This window comes from Chionomys nivalis, chromosome 3 (genome assembly GCF_950005125.1).
Source record: "Chionomys nivalis chromosome 3, mChiNiv1.1, whole genome shotgun sequence".
NCBI classification, from domain to species: Eukaryota; Metazoa; Chordata; class Mammalia; order Rodentia; family Cricetidae; genus Chionomys; species Chionomys nivalis.
Genome location: NC_080088.1, coordinates 50,454,569 through 50,474,172, shown reverse-complemented (window position 1 = coordinate 50,474,172; position 19,604 = coordinate 50,454,569). Strand labels below are relative to the sequence as shown.

The 19,604-nt window shown below is 42.3% G+C and overlaps 1 protein-coding gene across 1 annotated transcript in view; it reads right to left on the bottom strand.

Moving 5' to 3' along the window:
- The window catches only part of Morc1 (MORC family CW-type zinc finger 1), a 163,113-nt gene that overhangs the window by 42,024 nt on the left and 101,485 nt on the right, over positions 1-19,604 (bottom strand). Inside the window, exons 17-18 of the mRNA XM_057764639.1 lie at positions 19,019-19,157; positions 1,598-1,666 (exon numbers count right to left, since the gene is read on the bottom strand). Coding sequence (XP_057620622.1) covers positions 1,598-1,666; positions 19,019-19,157 — 208 coding nt within the window. The remainder of the gene's footprint in view (positions 1-1,597; positions 1,667-19,018; positions 19,158-19,604) is intronic.

The following is a 19,604-nucleotide window of genomic DNA, read 5'->3' as shown; positions in this document are numbered from 1 at the left end:
TGACCCCATGTACATGCATGTGCACCTACACACACACAGGGATACTTATACACATCCATGCACACACACATAAAATGGGAATAATTGAAATGCGGAGTTTCTTACATATTCATGGGTCTAATATGCTCAGGAGTTCTGAGGCCTCACAACTATTGCTTTTTAAAGCTGCCTGGATGATTCAAAAGTCCTCTACATTTCATTGTATATGAAGAGGGGCATGCACAAAACGTCACACACCTGCCTGGCAGGCTTCAAGTTGGTAGATGAGGTTAGTTTTGAACTTATGCCAATGCTCCTGTGATGTGGGATTCCTCTCTATATGCTGTGATTACCACTAATAAATAAAGGAACTGCTTTGGGCCTATAGCAGAGCTACAGGAGATCAGAGTTAAGTGGGGCAAACTAAGCTGAATGCTGGGAGAAAGGAGGTGGAGTCAGAGAGAAGCCATGTGGCCCTGCTGGAGACAGACGCCAGAACTTTAGCCTGTAAGCCACAGCCACATGGCAATACACAGATTAACAGAAATGGGTTAACTTAAGATGTAAGAGTTATCCAATAAGAAGCTAGAGATAATAATGGGCCAAGCAGTAATTTAATTAATATAGTTTCTGTGTGATTATTTCGGTTCTGGGCGGCTGGGATGAACAAGCGGCACTCTAACAACACTCCTGAACTTAAGGTGCTCCTCTTGCCTCTGCCATCCTAATGCTGACATTACAGGTGTGAGTTATTATGTGGAACCCTAAATTTTAAACCTTATATAGTGGAAAATCGAGAAAGAAAACATTATAGGATAGTTATCAAGCTTTAAAAAAAAACAAGAAAGTGTTTGTCATGCAAACACAAGGACTTGAATCCATCTTAAAAAGTTGGGTACAGTGACACACTAATAACCCCAGCTTTAGGGAGCGGAGACCAGTGGATCCCTTCTTCTGGGAGACAACACTGATAGCTGTCCCCTGGTCTCCACCAGCATGTACACACTCATGAAAGCATGCCTACACATACATGTACACCCATCCACATGCACACACACACACTCAAGAATTAGAATAAAAATTAAATGATTTTTAGGTAACTATATCTCCACAGACTAAACCACTGTCTTTCTCATAGAAACTATGGGGGAAAATATTTTTAAGAATTGGAATTGTCATATCCAACCAGTAAGATAATGGAAGATTTAAATATTTATGCTTTATTTCCTAAGTTTTTGCTAATAGATACGTGTCAGTCTAGAGAGAAAAGAGTGTTACCTAACACCTATTAGTGCTTCATTCTGTGACTGATGAAGCTTGCATGAGAAATCTAACACAAATGGCTGGATATTACTTTATGTGCTTACTTAAAATATTTCTGAGATTTTCAAAAGTTTTGTTTTTATTTTATGTGTCTGTAACGCCTCATCTGCTTTTTGTGTACTACACGCATGCAGTGTCTATAGAGGCCAAGAGATGGTGTCAGATCCCCTGAAACTAAGGACACAGATGGCTGTGATCCACTGTGTGGGTACTTGAAGCTGGATTTGTAAGAGAGCCAGTGCTCTTAACCGTTGAGCCATCTCTTTGGATCCTGGCTCCTACTTTAATTACTCACCTTGGGTGCTGTAGAAAGGCAGGAGGACTTGAACTCGGGGATTCTATTTATTGCAATAAACTGAGGCTTCTGTGGGAAGAAAATAAAGCAAATTAATGACTTGAAAATCCTTCAGTTGGCATATTACAGAAATTCAGTATTCTTCCTTTCCTAAAGAAGTATCTAGATCACACTCCTTACCCATAAACCTTCAGTTCTGCAGCAAAGTTGTTCTTACGATGATATCTGGGTGGTGGAAAAGCATCCAATGCTTTAGTAAGCACTGCAAACTAATGTCTTGTGAGCAACTTCAAGACCAAACCCTGTCTGCATCCAGCCTCTGCATCCCATAGTCTCCGGCCTCTCCTCTATGAAGACTCAGCTCTCTGCCTGCAAAGCTCAGGGGCATCCTGGCCTGAGGCATCATTCCCTCTTGCTGGGAGCACTGGGCTGAAGTTCAGTGAATTGGTGAGAGTGAAGTGCCTTTTACTATGCCTCTTACCCCTGAGATGTCATCTTATGCCCAGCACCCAGCAGCTTCTTGTATCCCCGGACAGGATATAGAGACAGGAGTACCTTTGACACTACCACTTTTGCAGTTGCTTTTAGCTACTGTTTTTGTTGCTGTTATTTTATTCTGATGGGGGGGGGGAGTTCTCCACTATGTAGGTCTGACTGCTTGACCTGGAACTCATTGTCCTGGCATTCAGATAGCTCTTGGCAAGTACCTTCAAGGTAACCCTTCCAAATCTGAATCTGTTCTGTTCACAGCACTTCCTCCTGGGATCTCTCTTAATTGGTGGATCATTAGTACAGACGCACAGGTTAGAGGTTCTAAACATTGCTGGCTCACAAACCTCACACCAGGGAACAAGCTATGTGAATTTCCCATCCTTATGCATGGAATTCTGCCTTAACTATCGAGGGTGGGGACTGGCAGCATGATTTTAGTCTTCTTCAAGTGGTGCTGATATGCATGTATGATGGAGAAGCACTAGCCTAAAAGGCGGTACCATTGCTGAGCCTCTGGTACCTGGCCAGGCATAGGGACTTTCAATTTAGATTGAGTAAGTGCAAACTCACCATACTCACATGTTTTATGATGTTTCCTAATGTCTACCCTAATCTTGACCACTTCCCATCTGTCTCTTGCCTCTGTGATTCAATGTTTCTACCTGTTTACACGCCCCCCCCCTTTTTATTGCTGCACCACTAGACAAGTCACGTCTTTGGCCTGGATGGTCCTGTTCAATATTGTCTTTCTGTTAAATCCTACTCATCCTTCAAGTCTCATTGCTAAAAGCACCCATTCCAACTGCTAAATCCCGGTCTCTAGGGAAGAACCATTTGTTATTTTTTGGCTCACACAACACTGTGGATAAAGGGATTTGTGCTTTTTAATGTGTTCTTGTTTTAAAGCTACAAAGTAAAAAGAGCTACACTGTTTCATTCTCTAATCTACATGGGAAGTAGAAAAAGACAAGATTTCTTGAGTAAATTGGGAGCATGAGGATAACGGAAGAGGGGAGAAGGGGAGGGAATAGGAAGGAAGGGAAGTGGAGAAAATATATATAGCTCAATAAAAACAATTAAACAATAAAATAAAACAAGAATAAGAAAGTTGGGAGGATGTAGGAAACAATCAAAAAGGAAATAAAATCATCATTTGGAGGGGAAAAAAAAACATAGTTATGAGTTAGGTTTTCCAATACACCTCTTGGTCAGAGTGTCTCCATAGGAAAAGTAGAGTAGAAGGTGAGATTCCAGCAAGTTCTTCACAAGCAGAGCCTCTTTTTTCATACCCACAAAAACCACTGCTCTGTCACTCCTAACTTCTTAAGTTCTTTCACAAGCATCCCATGTATCCTATTCCCACGAAATGGCATGTGTCCAGCACGGTTGCATCCCATGTATCTTATTCCCACGAATTGCCGTGTGTCCAGCAGGGTTGCATCTCATGTATCTTATTCCCACGAACTGGCGTGTGTCCAGCAGGGTTGCATCTCATGTATCTTATTCCCACGAACTGGCGTGTGTCCAGCAGGGTTGCATCCCATGTATCTTATTCCCACGAATTGGCGTGTGTCCAGCAGGGTTGCAGACATCCTCCCACCATTGGAAACAATGGCTATCATCGCTTTTCCATCTCCACATTCGCCCTTCTCTGCAGGCGCATATCTGCCGATCCTTCTGACCCACTCTTGCTGGGGTCTAGGCAACTGCTTTTTCTTTCTTCCATTGAAGCTCCTGTTTCATCTTGACTCTTCCAAGCTACCCCAAGAAATATCTGAAAGAATCTCCTAGCTTCATGGAGTTTACATCTTTGTCCACTGTGTGCCTTGTTCTTCCTGGACTTCCAGAAAAGGGTAGAGAAGATGTGTATTGACAGCTATGTTTGCACCCAAAGTCCACCATGATGCTCCTTATCTATGTGGTTGTATCACACTGTCTCTTACAGTTACCCGTCAATGATGCATTGCAATAGGCTGGACTTTCACATTTGTTTCTGTTATATAGGGCACAGAGTGTGGGGCTTAGGGCATTACAGATGCTCAGGAAAGGGTTGCCCATTGTAGAGTAAACTGCTGGAGCTACAGTGTACTGCCTATCTTTCCACGGTTGAAACTCTGTCAGGGGTCTACTGTGAATTCACAGCTTGACAGATTCTGTCATCCATGCTGGATACTATCACACCTTGCAAGTGCTTTCTACCTTGCCATGGACATTCATTTCCAGCAAGTGTTAGCAACCCTTTATAATGGGACTGATTCCTGACATGGCAAAATGGACCAAGTGTAGCCTGGCTATAATATATGACTCAATTACATTATTTGAGTTTACAACATTTTTAAATACTAACTTAAAGATAACTGTTTTCTGCTATACAGTTTTATTGTAATGGGATCGGACCTGAATTACTAACCATCTTGCTAAATAAGAATTGTGAGCGAATGGACATTTTATGAGTCTTGTAAATTCTGCTCTTTTGTTTCGGATTCAGAGTTATTTCTACAAAAGGAGAAGAGACACAGAGAACCACAGTAGAATTTCCAATTGCATTTTGAATTTTTTAAAAAAAGCATTAGTAATTATGGTCAAACAGAACATTTTGAAGTCATCATGAAGCCGATAGAAGATGCTGTATTGGCTTCAAGGAATAGAATGAAGTTAAGTAAGTAGTTGGGTGCACAAAGGAGGAGGAACGGCTAAAGTGAATGCCTTCCTTGCTCAGTTCTGTACAGAGCAAGCCTGAACACAGCTGGCTACTGTTTCCTGCCTAAAGGTGCGTGATACGGCCTAGGGAATTTGGAGCTCCCCCTGAGTTCTACTCACATCCTTCGTGAATACTAACCACATATTTTTACTTTCTAATTCCAGGGATGGCTTTATTTCAGCTGTTTGCACTAGTAATTTCATTCCTTAAAAAAAAAAAAAAAAAAAAAAAAGTCCAGTTGTGAAATTCTTTACTCTTCCTTAGACTGGACAGCTCTAATTGTGTCAGGAGTATCTCCGGTGCTGTGGCTGTCAATTAAAACTTTTCCCCCTTCATCTCCCCTTCTCTTGACTCTCTAATTCTAATAAGTGAAGTCTATCCCCTGGGCTGTGCTCTGCCCCACCCCTCCGGATGGTCCTCAGCCCTGAGTCCTCTGTTCACTCACGATTCTCCTTAGGATCACTATGAACTCTGAATTTCTTAATTTCCCTTTCCAAATTAGGGGTTAGTCTCTCAGATGAAAACAGGGGAGCAGAAGAGTTCAACAGTTCAGAAATTTCAGACCCCCAAGACTGTTGATTCCATACCCCAAGCGGATACGTTGATTCTCATCATAGGTCAATTCTATCATTTGTCACTAATTGACCCTTGCTCCCAATCACACGAGTCTGTTCTTCAGAGCATCTGAACACAGTGCCCTTCTCTGTCATCATATGGCCCCAATTCCTCTTCAGAGAAGACAAAATTAAGGTTATTAGTGTATGTGAAGCCCTTAAAGGCTCTCCTCACGCTTGGGAAACACACAGCTCCTCCTCCTCCGACTGAAAGACTCCCCCTTGTCCTCGCATTCTCCCTTTGTCTCCTGGGTGTTCTGTTCATCAGCCGACCCCACATCCCTCTGTGTGCTAAGGATCTTCAATTTCATTGGCTTTCTTTTTCAACAGTTTGGAAACATTGTCAAATCTCTCCCAGCCACAAATTTACCACATATATACCTACAGAACCGCTGTTTGATAACGTAGGTATGTGCCTACCTTTATCCATTTTATATACATTTATTGGATTTCTTCTCCTCAACCTACCTGATCCCCATCCAGAATTTTTCTTGTAAAACCCAAATGCAACAGAATTAAAGGGACAAAGCCAAAGCCAAACAATAAAAGAGGAGGAAATTTGCTAAAGAACTAAGTTAGAGTAGATAGATTCCATCAGCTTCCTTTCTGAAGCATCGTCTACAGAAAAGATACAGACATATAATTGGTGCACTACAGAATCTGCACATGCTAATCACACTAAGTGAAGTTTGTCCTTTGGTTCTAATTAGACACGGCAATTCCCACTAACTGGCAATCGGCTTGCAGCATCAGCGTGCAGGTTGCCCTATTATTTTTAAATTTCTTTAAAAATCATATATATTCATTTTTAATTTGAAGAACATATTTTCCTGTCTTTGATTGCACTTTTATAAAACTGAACTCTGTCGGCACAGCTAATCCACTTCCAATTCCGCCTCTGTTACCTAATGAATAGCTGTTTCCTAATGACAGTATCTTTTGACGCTCATCATCTTTTCAGATTTCAAAAAAAGAACAGTGATAGAAATCTTACAAATAGAGGTATTTATTTTTACATGTTAGTCATAGCCTCTACCATCAAGTATTGCATTTCTCTTACAAGTTCAGAGTCTTGTAACCCACAATGGAATCAGGAAGACCTGGCTCAGCTGGGTTATCTGTGGAAGCAGAAAACAGGAACCCTCCCAGGCAGAGAGAAAGGGGTGAACATTTGTGATGGATACAGCCTGAAATGGAGTTTCCAAGACTCCGATGGGAGAGACCTTTGTTTTGTGGACCTGGTGTACACTCCCTCCTGTGTGCGCGTGCATGTGTGTGCATGTATATTGTGCATGTGCATGTGTGTGTGTACATGTGTGTATGTATGTGCATGTGTATTGTGCATGTGTGTGTATGTGTGTGTTGATGGTGTGTGGCATTGTAGAGAATAACACGTTTGTGTTTCGGTAGCGACTTCTGACTAAATGTACTAAACTTGAGATTTGGAAGAAAACAGCATACCATGGAATTCCATTTGCGACTGATCATTAGTGATCATCTGAAGAAACTTCTCTCTCGAAGCTGTGGGATCTCTGGAGAGTGTGTTTGAATTTGAAAGGACATCTTTGTAACAAAAAGATAATTGGATATTTTTCTCATACATATTCCTAATTTCCGTCTCCTCTCCTTAAGGTCTTAGCTTCCCTCAGAGAGCTATGCTTGCATTCCAAACAGACCAAAATTCTCACCGCTGCTTGCTGCTTCCTCTTCCTACTTGAAAAGCTGCTAATCAGGTCCCGCTTGTGTGCTGTCACAGCCTCTGTGAGCTCATGTGGAGATCAGCCCTAGTGTGTCTGGATGACATTGTCTCTTCAGAGTCATCTACCACCTCTGGCTCTTCCACTCTTTCTGCCTCCTGCCTCCTCTTCCAAATCACTGAGCCGAGTGGATGGGTTTAATGAAGACATCCCATTTAGGGCTGAGTGCTCTAGAGTCTCTCTGTCCATTGTCCAGTTGTGGGTCGCTCTGTGTTAATTGCCATCTACTGCTTCTCTGATGAGGGATGAACAAGGCACTGATCCACGGGTATAGCACGGTGTCATTAGGAGTTAATTTTCTCCAATGGAGTGTCACTAGGTATATTACCTATGCACTACAGGACAGGCCCTGTGCCTGTAGTTAGCAAACACAAAACAGATTCTGCTTGATTCTGTTGGTTTGTTTTGGTACAGTTTTTGTTGCTGTTGCTTTTGTCTTGTAGTTTTTGTTTGTTTTGATGTTTGCTTTTCTTTTTTTATTTTTAGAGATAGAGAAAGAACAGAAAGTTGGGTGGGTAGAGAGATGGAAGGAGTTGGGGGAGGGAGAAAATAATAATGTATGTAAAAATAAAAAGTTTAGTAACTGAAAAAAGACACTCAAAAATCCCAAGTGATCACCTTATCTTCCAAATCTGCCTAGAATCGACAGAGTCTTCAAATAAAAATCACTATTAGCTCTGAATTTCCCAGTTACTCCTATGTATGTGAGGTCACTCCATCCCTGCACTGCTAAGACCCTGAGGTAGGAGCAGCTCTTCTCCACATCCTGTGTAGAGGTTGGGACTGGTCAGGGAAGATGGGCTAAAGGGTTCAATGCCCCTGCTGGCAAAGTCCCAGATACAGAACTAGAGACAGATCCACTCTGAGTTGTCCTGAGCCTACAGAGCCTTAGGATAGACTATAGATCAAGAAAATACAGGCGTCAAAGTTTCAACAAGGATTAACAAGCCAGTGGTACTACATGTAAAAACAAGTTCAAAGTCGAAACAGTAATAAAATTCAGATCCTTGAACTGAATTCAAGATGTAAAATAAGGCTCTGTATTAGAAGATAGATTAAAGCCAAACAAGATGAAAAACAGGATCTCAGCTCCCCAGGAATGACACAGGGTCACTCTGCACAGAGTTGTATAGGCTCTGAGGCCTGGGCTTCCCTTACAGAGGGGCAAGAAGGAGCCTGCTTTGGAAGGAGGCCAAATACCTGCATCTTACCTAGCTCAGCCAGGGAACAGGCTCGCAAGGACAACCAGGATGCCAGGGAGCTGCTGACAGTCCTTGATTAGCCTGTATATTAATTGAGAACTTGTGATACATATGGTTCAGGTGCTTAAGGAGGGTTTGTAGGGCAGAGATCAAACAGGTACATACGTAAGCATTAGAATCTAAAACAGTATTGTCTCCCGTTAAATTATTTCCAGCCACACACCCGAACCTCTTCTCTCATCCTTACTGAGGTGGATAGGGATGACAGGCACACAGGAAGAGGAACGGAACACAGCATGTCTGCATGCAACTGTCACAGCTATGTCTGTCCTCTTGAAAGGGACATAATCCCCTCTGGAGTTAAAGTCATCATGGTCTTCAGTATCATTACTTGATCACATCTGGAAAGCCCTGCAGCAGATGACAATAGGTAAGTTGCCTCAGTCCCAATCTCCCGGGAAAAGGTTGGGTAGTTTATGAATCCGGAAATTGGGCATATCTTGGGTTTTGTGAACCCATGCCATCACAAAAGGCTGCTACCTTCTCTCCAGCCACTGATCCTCTCTGGGCTTCTTTTTTTTTTTTTTTTTTATTTATTTATTATGTATACAATATTCAGTCTGTGTGTATGCCTGCAGGCCAGAAGAGGGCACCAGACCCCTCTACAGATGGTTGTGAGCCACCATGTGGTTGCTGGGAATTGAACTCAAGACCTTTGGAAGAGCAGGCAATGCTCTTAACCTCTGAGCCATCTCTCCAGCCCCCTCTCTGGGCTTCTTAAGCAAACACAAACTGCTGTTCTGGCAGAAGGTTTAACACCTGCTTCTTAAGACAATTTGGAGGGTCAATTCAAATTGGAGAGAGAGGGCCTCCATCCCATGGCAATCTGCATGCACAGCAGTGAGCCAGGCATGGTAGTGCTCCAAGACAGAGCCCACTGTGCCCGCCTTCAGGGGGCCTCTGGACGAGCTCATCATAAGCAGTTCTTCTAGCCTCTTGTTATTATGCAAGAACTCAGGGCCACAAAGGTGAAAGCATCATTCATTTTCTGTCTTAGAAAGTCACGCGACACCATGGGGAAATGGGATCTTTCTTTGTAGCCAGAGTAAGAAAGGAAAATATTTCAACTACAATGAGTATAATAGCCTCTTGCAAGACAAGGATCTTTGGGTACTATAAATTTTAGAACATAGATATTTATGTAAGGGAAATGGAAAGTACTCATGATAAATTAATATACTTTCTAAGGCATCTGTCAATGTAGCGACACCGATTTGAAATCAGCATCCCACACAATAATGGCACATTAGAGAAGATTAAATTCTTGATGGGAAAATGTGTTCACAGTCTCCATTACAAAGTTCTCCGCAGATATTTCATTCTAACTTCAAAAACACAGCTAAAACTTCCTCCAGTCGCCTTTGCTCAACATTTACAGCTACAATGACCAACACGGGTCCTGCCAGATTATTTAAGGCCTTTTTTTTTTTTTTTTTTTTTTTTTTTTTTTTTTGTCAGTGTCCATACGAGCTCTGTGAAACAACAGAAAGATATTGCTGCCATTCCTTTTCAGGAGGCATGGGATTCCATCAGGACAGTCTATTTAGTGAGAAGGCTATAAACATGACAAATGGAATCCAGATGTGAACCCTTTACTTCAGTATACATCATTCCACTTTGACCAGGGGCAAGTCAAATGTGGTCTCCGGTAATAGAGGATGCAGAAGTTGGAGAGTTTCACCTGTGTAGGGTGACTCAGCCTTACCAAATGAAAATATCAAGTTATTCATTCTGTCCTCCACGTCATTTGGTAGATACCTATCACTCAAAAGATCAGATCCGGCACTGAACTGAACAGAGAATTCTCAACAGAAGAAGTTAAAATGGCCAAAAGATACTTAAGGTCATGCTCAACCTCCTTAGCGATCAGAGAAATGCAAATCAAAACAACTTTGAGATATCATCTTACACCTGTCAGAATGGCTAAAATCAAAAACACCAAGGATAGCCTTTGCTGGAGAGGTTGTGGAGAAAGGGGTACCCTCATCCATTGCTGGTGGGAATGCAAACTTGTGCAACCACTTTGGAAATCAGTGTGGCGGTTTCTCAGAAAAATTGGGATGAACCTACCCCTGGACCCAGCAATAGCACTCTTGGGAATATACCCAAGAGATGCCCTATCATATGACAAAAGCATTTGTCCAACTATGTTCATAGCAGCATTATTTGTAATAGCCAGAACCTGGAAGCAACCTAGATGCCCTTCAATGGAAGAATGGATGAAGAAAGTGTGGAATATATACACATTAGAGTACTACTCTGCGGTAAAAAACAATGACTTCTCGAATTTTGCATGCAAATGGATGGAAATAGAAAATACGATCCTGAGTGAGGTAACCCAGACCCAAAAAGAAGAACATGGGATGTACTCACTCATAATTGGTTTCTAGCCATGGATAGGGGCCACTGAGTCTACAATTTGTGATCCTAAAGAAGCTAAACAAGAGGGTAAACCCAAGGAAAAACATATAGATATCCTCCCAGCTATGGGAAATAGACAAGATTGATGGGCAAAAAATTGGAATCTTGGGGGTGGGGTGGGATGGGGATGAGGGGTGATGGGGAGAGAAAAGTGTGAAGGAGAAGATGAGGGGAACTGGGGGAATCGGGGTGATTGGGGATAAAGGAAGGTTGGATAGGGGAGCAGGGAAACTCATACCTTAGGTAAGGGAGCCACCTAAGGGTTGGCAAGAGACTTGAACTTGGAATGGCTACCAGATGCCCAGGGCAATGTCCCCAGTTAGTTCATTGGAGCACCTGAGGATAGGGAACCTGAAATGAACCTATCCTATAATCATACTGATGAATATCTTGCATATCGCCATAGAACCTTCATCTAGCGATGGATGGAGATAGAGACAGAGACCCACACTGGAGCACCGGACTGAGCTCCCAAGGTTATAATGAGGAGCAGAAGGAGAGAGAACATGAACAAGGAAGTCAGGACCATGAGGGGTGCACCCAACCACTGAGACAGTGGGGCTGATCTATTGGGAGCTCACCAAGGCCAGCTGGACTGCTACTGAAAAAACATGGGATAAAACCGGACTCTCTGAATGTGGCGGACAATGAGAGCTGACGAGAGGCCAAGGAGAATGGCACGGGAACTTTCATCTGGCGATGGATCGAGAGAGAGACAGAGACCCAAATTGGAGCAACGGTCTGAGCTCTTAAGGTCCAAATGAGGAGCAGAAGGAGGGAGAACATGAGCAAGGAAATTAGGACCACGAGGCGTGCACCCACCCACTGTGACAGTGGAACTGATCTATTGGGAGCTCTCCAAGGCCAGCTGGACTGGGACTGAATAAGCATGGGTTGAAACTGGACTCTCTGAACATGGCGGACAATGAAGGCTGATGAGAAGCCAAGGACAATGGCACTAGGTTTCGATCCTAATACATGAAGTGGCTTTGTGGGAGCTTAGCCTGTTTGGATGCTCACCTTCCTGGGCCTGGATGGAAGTGGGAGGACCTTGGTCTTCCTGTAGGGCAGGGAATTTGGACTGCTCTTCAGTATCGAGAGGGAGGGGGAATGGACTGGGGGGAGGAGAAGAGGAGTGGGGATAGGGGGAGGGGAGTGGGGGGAGGGGACAATATGTGGGAGGAGGGGGAGGGAAATGGGAAACGGGGAGCAGTTGGAAATTTTAATTAAAAAAGAATAATAAAAAAAAAGATCAGATCCTTGGTGTGGCTGGGAATGTGGACAAGAGTAAATGAGATGAGCCTTTTCTTTTAAAAAGCCCATAGCCCAGTGAAGGAGATGGATCTGCTAAGTGTCTGTAATGGCAGGGAGAAGGTGAAAGTGTACCGTAAGAAAGACATGCTGTGGACAGAGACCAGAAGGAAAGAAAGGTTCTTTTACAGGGCAGTAGTGGACCGCAATTTCACACAGGGTTGGGCATTAGTCTGAGACCACACAGGACTAGAGAAAGGGCAAAGGCCACTGCAGAGGAAAACAGCAGGAGCCAAGGTTCTCAGTGCACTGTGGCCATGACGAGCATGTGAAAAATGCAGAGCAGAATCAGGTAGAGTGGGAAAAACGATGTCACAAAGGGAGGTGCAGAATACGGGAAGCCTCAGCTGTGGCTAACAAATTTTATTTGTCACAAAGCCTAGCGGATACATAAGCAACAGAACAGCACTGCACAAACACACAAATTCCCAGCATCCACATGGAAGCTTACGAACATCCTGAATTCCAGCTCCAGAATATCCCATGTCCTCCTCTGACCTCCATGAGCACTGAGAGCAAGTTACGCAGACATCCATGCAGGCAAACCCCACACACCCATCCAATAAAAATAAATGATAATGTTTGAAAGTAAAAGCTAAACATACAGTAGGTTAGTTTAGAGCATGAAAGTATGGATCATCTTTTAATGGCTGGGGGTATTTTAATCCAGTCCCCCCAAAAGCCTGAATCAAATGTAACTAAAACTAAATTCTGTGGGCAGTGTCATCCTTGGAGGGGATATGGACCTTTCAGGTGCAAGTTTAAACTAAGGTAGGTGAAAACTGGAAGCTTAGAAACTCCTAAATTGCACAGAATTTGATTTCATTTGTCAATGATATTAAAATTATTACCTCGGTACATCAGAAAATAGAAAAACAATTATCCAGTTAACTTGTCAAGCAGCAGTCAAGCAATCAAGTGACGTGTAACTAATAAAATGCTTCTCTTGGCCAGCAGGTGGCGCTTGCCACTCAGTATAGGAAGCAGGTAAAGGGAGAATAAAGCCTACACTGGAGTTGGGCACAAACTCCTCATTCATTCAGAATAAAGATTTCAGAAGTTTGCTCCAGCCACACAATTTATAACCAGGGTTTTGGCTGCCAGACATTGGTTATCAATTACATGATTTCTTTATTCCATAGAAATGTACCACCAAGGGTGACAGAGCGCGTGCTGGCCTTTCTTTTCAGCTTTACTGAACTTAGGGGTCTCTTTTACCAAATATAATTTGTAACATACTACTCTGTTGCCCTGTAAATGTTTGGGCATCCTTTTCTTCTGACGCTTCTTATTTTACCCCTGTGAGCAAAATTGGTGCAAAAAAAAATATATACAGGAAAATCCCAATGTTACCATTTAAAGGTTCCTGACTCGACTGATTATTTGACTTGAACTTCACTCTCTTTCTGTTATAATCGGTCTCAGTAGCTGGAATGTTGTGGGACGTGTATGCAACCACGTGGGGCTGCAGTGTCGGTATGAGCTATGCCTTTCACACTGGGAGACAGGGCATGCCATTAGGATGCCCAAGCGTTCTGGCTGACTTTGGGTACGCTCACAATGTGGGTGGCCTGTGCGGGTGCTGCTAGAGGTAAGAGACGGTCACTCTCCACGAGGGTAGGGTGTGTACTACACACGGGTAGGGTGTGTACAGGATGGGAGAGAAACCATAGCTGCTGGGTTTGGAGAGGAGCAGAAGTACGAACATTCTACTCTCCCAGTTGTAGGTGATATAAAGCCTAGAACTACAGAACTTGAGACCAGCATGACCTTTGATCTAGTGAGGTGCTTAGCATTGGCTGTCAACTCGATAGGATCCCCAATCACCTCTACGAGACAGGCTTCCAGCGATGAATTACTTTAATAAAGTGAGCCTCTGGCTTGGATGATTCCGGTTGGGTCTAACCTGAAAGCCTCTTTCTTATCTTCTGGCTTCCAACTAGAAGATACTTTACCAGTTGCCAAGGAATTGCCAAAGCAAGCAATGACTAGTCCTGCCTTGATGCAACACCCATGAACCACAACAATGACCAGCATGGCAGGATATCCCCAAATGTGCAAAAAGAGGTACACACATGGTGGTAGCCCACAGCTGTCTAACTGTATTCAAGATCCATTCTGCAGAAGGAAATCATTCCTGATACTGGACAAGGAGTCATCATATCTTGGCTAATGAGGTCATAAACCTTAGCAAAGAACCTTGCCAGACCAACGTCCTTACTACATTCTAAATCTTTGCCTAATATACCCATAGACAAGTGTTTCGACCAGCCCTCATTAGAAGCCTCTCCTTCCAGCAAATGGAGACCACCACAGGAAATCAGAACTGGACATGATGCAGAGATCGAGGCATAGTGGGGAGCCTTGAATCCCCTGAGATGATGAATGGTGTCCTTGAACTGTAAATATACCTTTCTTCTTTAAATTGCTTTTGGTCATGGTATCATAGCAACAGAGAATTAACCAAGATACCTAGTTACCTTCTTCATTTTCCACATCAAACTGTCAGCTACTGTTGATGCTAAAATACAGAGATGAAGAGCTAAGTGTGTGCAAATGATAACTAGACTGTAGTCCACAACCCCAGAGAACTTAGAACCCACTGTCAGAAACAGCTGGAAGCAGGTGCAGAGATCCACAACCAACCACAACTGGGCTGAGCTCCCAGAGTACAATCAAAGTGAGGGAGGAGCAATAATATAAACAAACGGATCAAGACCATGAAGGGAAAACCAACAGAAACAGCTGACCCAAGCTAGTGGGAGATCACTGACTCTGGATTAGCTACTGGGAAACCTGCATAAAACCAAACTAGGCTCCCTAATACAAGTGACAATGGTGTGGCTTGGGCAGTATATGAGGCCACTGGCAGTGTGACAAGGACCAAACTCTAATGCATGAACTGACTTTGTGGAGCCCATTCTTTATGGAGAGATACCTTGCTCAGCCTAGGCATATATGCAAGGAGCTTGGTCTTGCCTCAATGAGGTGATAGGACAGAATTTGTTGACCTCTCCAAGGAACAGTTGGGGATGGGAAGGAGTAGGAGGCGAGGAAGGAGGGGGAACTGGAATTGGTATATAATTGATCACTGATGTGAGATTCCCCTCTGTATGCTGCGAATATCATTGGTTAATAAAGGAACTGCTTTGGGCCTATAGCAGAGCTGTAGGGGAACAGAGCTAGGTGGGGAAAACTGAACTGAATGCTGGGAGAAAGGAGGCAGAGTCAGAGAAAAGCCATGTAGCCCCATTGAAGAAAGATGCTGGAACTTTACCTGGTAAGCCACTGCCATGTGGCGATACACATATTAATGGATATGGGTTAAATTAATATGTAAGAGCTAGCCAATAAGAAGTAGAGATAATGGGCCAAGCAGTGATTTAAATAATATAGTTTCTGTGTGATTATTTCCTGCTGGAACCTACAAGCAGCCTCCTTCCAACAGACCACTGCTAATGAGAGGCTAGTGGGAGGAACAAGGAGGTGGGTAAACATAATTACATGGTTTATACTTTATGACAGACTGATGTAAGAAGACAGACAAATGAGTACTAGATATGAAACACACTGAATCATGGTAGTAAATTAGCCTATTCTTGATTTTTTTGGCAGTATTCAGCCTTCACCCGAATGTAGCTTATCTTGATACTGAGTGGAGGCCATGCTGCTTCTCTGACCTCCCCATCTCCATATCTATGGACCCTTGTGTGTGAAAGAGTTATTCTAAGGCAGTGGCTCTCAACCTTCCTGACACTGTGACCCTTTAATACAGTTCCTCATGTTATGTTGACCTCCAGCCACAAAATTATTTTTGTTGCTACTTCATAACTATGATTTTCTACTGTTATGAATCATAATATAAATATCTGATATGCAGGATATCTGATATTCAGCCCCCAAGGAGCCATGACCTAGGGATTGAGAACCATTGTCCTAAGGGCAATCAAGAAGGCAACTTCATATTGTTTGCTGCATGGCTTTCAGTCTTCCTGCTGACCCTAGGTAGACATCACCAAAGGAGAGTTATTAAATCCATGTTACTTTCATGGATTAATTTTCAAAAAGGAGAATTGAGGTGGTCTTTCAAAATTCTTCTATTCAGTGATTCCCATGTTTTTCAAAGAATTTTGACATTCTGAAAACATAGCTACATCACACAAAAACTGAGTTTGCTTTTCACAGTTATCTGAGCTTCTCCATGAGGAATCAGAGCAAGTCTTGTTACCAAGTCTGCATTTATGCCATTCTTGCCTCAAATGATCTATTTGAGTCCTTCAATTTACTCTAAGTAGACTTCAGGATAGAAATTCAAGGTCACTTCCCTTATGACAGGACACTTATTCTAAAGTGTCCCTTGAGGCTTCCTCAGAATAAACTTCCACACCATTCCAGGTGTGATCAGGCATTGCTGAATTAATGATGGATGTCTTATTGTGGTTGGCAATTTGAAAATACTAATTAGATTTGGTAATTAAAGAGACAGTTTGGTAACTGAAGACACGATTTATTTACTGTTACAACCATGACTTTTTGAGTGCTCAGCATCCACCAGGCACTGACTTAGGTAATACTGAGTCATGGTAGGCATAGTTGAGACTTTCTCTGCCTTCAAGAACCTTACATTCTCATCTTCCAGTTACTCTGAACTTCCTACATGGTCTAACCTTGGACATCCCCAAAAGCAAACATTCAAAAGTCAATGACAATTAGAAACTAGCTGCCTGGAACTGGGTAACTGACTAGCACTGAATCCTTGAAAGTATATTATGATTCTAGGACTGTTTTCCCATGCAGATTTTTGTAGAAACTTTCTTTCAGTAAAGGAAAAAGACAGTGAAAATTCTTATAGTCTTTGAACAAGATTCCACAAGTGATGCTAAATTGCTCTTAGAATTGTAACAAACTGAATCTAAAATCCTGATTTAATTTGTGTGTATGGGGAGGGGGAACAAACTATCAAGAAACAGAGAATAAGCAGAATGGATGTTTCCCATCTGTTGACTTCATCAGCTTCTGTTAAAATCTCCATCTCAATGATAAATAACAAAATCTGACTTTAAACAAACAGTAAGCTAATTAAGGCTTGTGAATGGCACTATCAATATCCAATTGTCAATAGTGACCTCTAAGGAAGGAAAATAATATATTCAGAGATGGTCAAAAGATAAAATCAACTCTAGTGTGTTGATGTCTTTCCAAAGCTTCAAGAAGTGAGAGAAACTGAGAAATGACTTTAAAAAGAAGAGATATTTCAGAACAGAAACATCAACATCAAATTTATCTATTTCCTCTTAGTTAAAATAACCACAGACTCTGATAGCTTTACTTCTGGCTTCTTTTATCACACCCAAGACTAGAGGCTTTATAAACTAAATAGAACAGCGAGATGTGTTTGAGCAGTAGGCAATGCTTCAGGACGTGTTGCCCAAGTAATCCTCAGTATCATTCCCAAACTGACCAAGATGCCAAACTAAAGGGGGAGGCCAGTCGTGTTAGCACCTCAGCTAACCCACACTGTAGATCTCTAGCAAAGTGGGAAGGTAGGAAGAGAAAACATTTACATTATAAGAAACCAAAACTGATGTATGTTGGATTGAATCCCACCCCGTCACTGGATTTTCCATTCCAATGAGTCTTTTCTTTTTGTTGTTGTTGGTTTGTTGTTGTTGTTGTTGTTTTCTGGCAACCACAGATAAATCAATAATTCTGAATATTTACTGTCGACCTTCTCAAATGCTGCTGGAGAGAACTAACTACATAAAGCTTAAAATGCTAAATTTGGGTGCTGAGTCTACAAGCAGAAATATCACTCTTGGTTAAGAAAGTAAGAGTTGATGGGTGGCTCAGTGGGTCATGCACATGCTACGTGAGTGTGAAGATTCATGGTGCGGCATCACACGTCTGTAATCCTCATGCTCCTGTGAGAGATGGGAAGTGAAAATGGGAGATGTCCAGAGATTCTCAGGCAGCCAGCCTGGCAAACGTGGCTTTGAATGACAGAAAGACCCTGCCTCAAACAAGACAGAAAGTGACAAGCAACACCCAAGCTTGTCCTCTAACCTTCACATGTGCTTGAGTGTGCACACATGCGTGCATGCGCACATACACACACACACTTACACTCACTCACTCACACTGAAGCAAGCAAACAAATCAAAGTGAAAAATGAAAACAAAAATAAATGAGAGGAGAGATGGAGAAAGGAGTAACAAAGAAGGAGAGAAAGCTAAGAGTGAGAGAGGAGGGAAATGATCGAAGTACATCACATGTATTACAGAAATGTCATGAGAATCCCCTTACTTTGGACAGTTGATGTAAGCTAATAAAAATAAAGATCATAGGATTTTTCTGTATGTCACATTTCTTTCACTGAAATTCTCATAATTACCTATTTATCCATAGTAATGCTTATTCTTACTGAGTTCTCTTAACAATAAAAAATGCCTTTGATATTCTGTGTTAATAGACCAGAGTTGTCTAAAAAACACTCTTTACCTAATATGTCCACCCCCAGCAAAGAAGCCTGGTGATGCAGGGGGCAGGGAAGGAGTGTAGCCTAATTTTTGAAGTCGTGCACACGTGGCTCCCTGTCTTGAACACCTGATCTTAAACAAGCGCAGAACTGTAAAGCAGAAATGAATACCTTATGCCCCGCATGCCTTAGTACATTTGCAGATATTTTTATAGAACCCCCCTTTCTCCATGTTTACCTTCAAAATAATTCTCAAATACAAAAGTGGCAAAAGAGAAATACAAAAAAAGCCATGTACATTTTATCTGAGAAACCATATTGGTTGATTTGCATATAAGATATCAGCAGATTGGGAGCAACTGCTAAATTTGGAAGGGTAACAGCTCACCTGGGGCTGTACTTCTGCTAGCCTGTTCTGGTACCTCTGCACCGACTCTTGCAGTTGCTTCTCTTTCTCGTCTTTTGATGGTGGTCTTCTGCTCATGGTGCCCAGTGGGATAGAAGGCAGGTGCTCTGGCTGATTACAGCTTCATAATCAACAAGGAACAGATTAGCATCAGAAGAAAGTGTAAGGTATAAGCTGACTGTAAAAGATGATTTATTTCTCAAAAGTGTTATATTTTCTCTTATGTACACAAAATTCAAATATAAAGCAGGGTTATATGACTTTGGGGGGGGCAATCTGTCATCTTAAATGTCCAGTTGGCATGGGAAAGAACTACGGAAAAAGTGGGGGGGGGCACATGTGTTTATGAGGATGGGAGAATACAAATTATTTTGCTAATGGCCCACTTATCGTAAATTATATAAAACAAGTAATTTTTATAAAAAAATGTTTCAGTCATCTCAATACTAACAAATATTTCCTCACCCTGGGCCCCAAATTTGGTTTCAAAATCCTGTGTCCGTCCAAAAGATAACAAACAATTCTGTGTCTGAGACACATGGATTTTGTTTGGAATCACTCAGAGACA